This window comes from Caenorhabditis briggsae (assembly GCF_000004555.2).
Source record: "Caenorhabditis briggsae complete genome, chrII, whole genome shotgun sequence".
Classification (NCBI taxonomy): domain Eukaryota; kingdom Metazoa; phylum Nematoda; class Chromadorea; order Rhabditida; family Rhabditidae; genus Caenorhabditis; species Caenorhabditis briggsae.
In genome coordinates, this window is record NC_013486.2 from 756,748 (window position 1) to 759,594 (window position 2,847).

The 2,847-nt window shown below is 37.3% G+C and overlaps 1 protein-coding gene across 1 annotated transcript in view; it reads left to right on the top strand.

The window, feature by feature from the left end:
• The window catches only part of Cbr-sym-2, a gene marked incomplete at both ends in the record, with an annotated part of 15,947 nt that overhangs the window by 6,262 nt on the left and 6,838 nt on the right, over nucleotides 1-2,847 (top strand). Inside the window, one exon of the mRNA XM_045241688.1 lies at nucleotides 1,639-1,740. Within this exon, the coding sequence (XP_045091712.1) occupies nucleotides 1,639-1,740 (102 nt within the window). The remainder of the gene's footprint in view (nucleotides 1-1,638; nucleotides 1,741-2,847) is intronic.

Sequence of the window (2,847 nt, forward strand, 5' to 3'; positions counted from 1 at the left end):
CCCCCCCCCCCTTTCTCTCTCTTTCTCTCTCTCTCTCTCTCTCTCTCTCTATCTCTCTCTCTCTCTCTCTTTTAATAATACATATATCCGTTACTCCCACATATTTGAAACATTTCCCCCTTTCACACATTTTAGACCACAATCACAAAAAAAATTTTGGGCTTTTTTTCAAAATTTCTATAAATCTACCCCCAAAAATCATATTCCATAACTTATGCTTCTATCCTTTTTTGCCCAAAGATGAGCAATATATTAAAAGCCACAACACAAAGAAAGAGAGAGAGAGAGAGAGAGAGAGAGAGAGAGAGAGAGAGAAAGAGAGAAAGAGAGAGAGAGAGAAAGAGAGAGAGAGATCTTCTCTCTGAAGGTGTGCTCCTCTCCGCGGAGCCCCGGCATCCATGGTAGCCGTCATTCATTTCGCTGAATGTCTTTTTTTTTTGGATTTTAGTATTATACGTTTAATATATCCAAACTACTTCCCTTAAATCGATCTTACTGTACCTGGCCAAACTTCTGAAAAATCTGTTTGCAGGTGACTTTGGATCCCTAAAAGTAAAAGGTGATTTTAATGGCGCATATCTCAAAAACCACTAAAGATACAGAAAAGTTGTCAGCTACAAAATTAAAGATCTATTTTTGTTTAGTACAGTCTGAAATTTTCAGTCAATTTGAAAAATTTAAAACTACTTTTTCAAGTGGCCAAAGTTGGCGATTTCCTACAAAAAAATAGGCTAAAAATGCTCAGTAGGTCGAAATTTGCTCAAAATCGGTAACTAGCAGACCTAAAATCTTTAAAAGCTCTATAACTAGAAAGTAGCTAGCTGTGTTCTTATCCTGCCCCCACCGCTGTCCCTGACTTGCCGAAGGCTCAGTTTTCTATACAATTTTCATTTTTGGCAAAATTTTTTTTTCCAAAACCATCATATTTTATTGCATATACAATTTTTCGTTTTCCCCATTTTTCTCTCCGAAAATGATTTGTTTGACTATGATAGACTGATATCCCTAAAAGGGGCTATATGGGTGTCAAAACGATTATTATTGTTTATTTTAGAGGGTCGACACTTAATTGACACTTGTCACAGACCATAAAGGGGGATACCGCTTTTTGGCGGCTTTTGTATAGGGAAAATAATATTGGTTTGAGTTTGGGGTGTGAAATTTGGGAAATGAGCTTCACGCTGTGTGCCGCCATGAGGAAGCCTACTTGAGTTCATTTATCGCGATTACTGTAAGAAATATCAAAAAATTGTCAACTAATAAATAATTGCTGATGATATGATAAACATTTTATCAGTTGACAACTTTTTGATGTCTCTTATGGGAACCGAGATAATTGAGTTTGAAGTGTAAGTGTAGGGGGTACACCATCGATCGGCAGCAGACGGTGTCGATTGTGTAGATAAGTTGGGAGTAGTACCAAAATTTTTTCACAATCTCAACTTTTGAATAATCCGTCATTTTTTATTCAGGAAAACTACAAATTTCAATTTTGTGGATTCCAAAAATTTATCATATGGACGCCGGTCAGGGTACGATGCCTAAAAGATCCCGAAACTCAAACAAAACCCATTTTCCTTGTTTTCCCCCAATCGATTGTTTTGAATGATTGTTTTGATTGGGGATTTTCACTTGAAGATTTGGGTTCAACTTTCTAAAAAAATCCGTAAGGAATCTTTTTCACCCCCCCCCCCCCCACCCTTGGCTTGCCTACATGGTCACCCATCACCATATATACCTGCACTTTGAGCTCAATTATCTCGCTTTCTGTAACAGGTATCAAAAACTTGTTCACTAATAAAATGCTTATCATAAAATTTCCAACATTTTATCAGTTTACCAATTTTTGATATCTCTAATAAGAGCTGGGATAATTGAGCTAAAAGTTTGAGGTTTCCCTAACTGATAAAATGTTGGTGATAATCTGGAAAACATTTTTTCGATTGACAATCTTATAGAAGCCGAGATGTAGTTGAGCTCAAACTAAAGGGTACCCCAAGGATCAAATTTTCTACTACAGATTATGGATATAATAATAGTAATATTCCAAACCAATGATTTATAGTTCATGATGTCCGTCTGTATTCCTAGCTGTCATCAATTTCACGCACCACCTTTCTCTCCATTTCGCTTGACTTTTGGGTGGCCTGCTGTCCAAACAGAAACCGTCCCCAATCGGAAACACACAAATATACATAGAATGTGAGAATGAGAGAGACACTGATTGATGATGGAAAAACGGGGCAATATTATTGGTGATGATGATGACAGGAGCCCTGCAAGAGCTGCTGACTGACACTTTTGAGCTGGTGTTCCTTTATGGGCCCATATATTTTTGGCCTATTTTTATCTGGGATCTTGTGTGATAGACTCATTATGATAATTTTATTTCAAAACTCATCCCTCTGGCCTCCTGAACTTGGTGCGGCTCTATCTCGGCTTCGCTTTAGTCAAAAAATTAGGTTTCTAGCTCATCTAGGAGCTGAGATACAGTCATTTAAAGTTTGGGAGGTTGGAGACGCCAGACGACAAAACACAATGCGTCTCTAGCCTTGGAAAATTCAAATGACTCTATCTCGGCCTCCAGATGAGCTAGGAAGGAGGTTTTTGTACAAGATTAACGCAAATTAGTTTGTTTTTAAAGTACTCCATACAATTAGATGCCTAGATTTTGGAATTTTTCCAATTTTCAGAATTCTCGGAATTTCTAATTTTGAATAATATCAAATCTTGAATTATTCTTCCCTAAATTTCACATCTTTCTGTTTAATTTTCAGCTTTCTAGCTCATCTAGGAGCTGAGATACAATCGTTTGAAGTTTCGGAGGCTAGAGACGCAGTGTGTCTT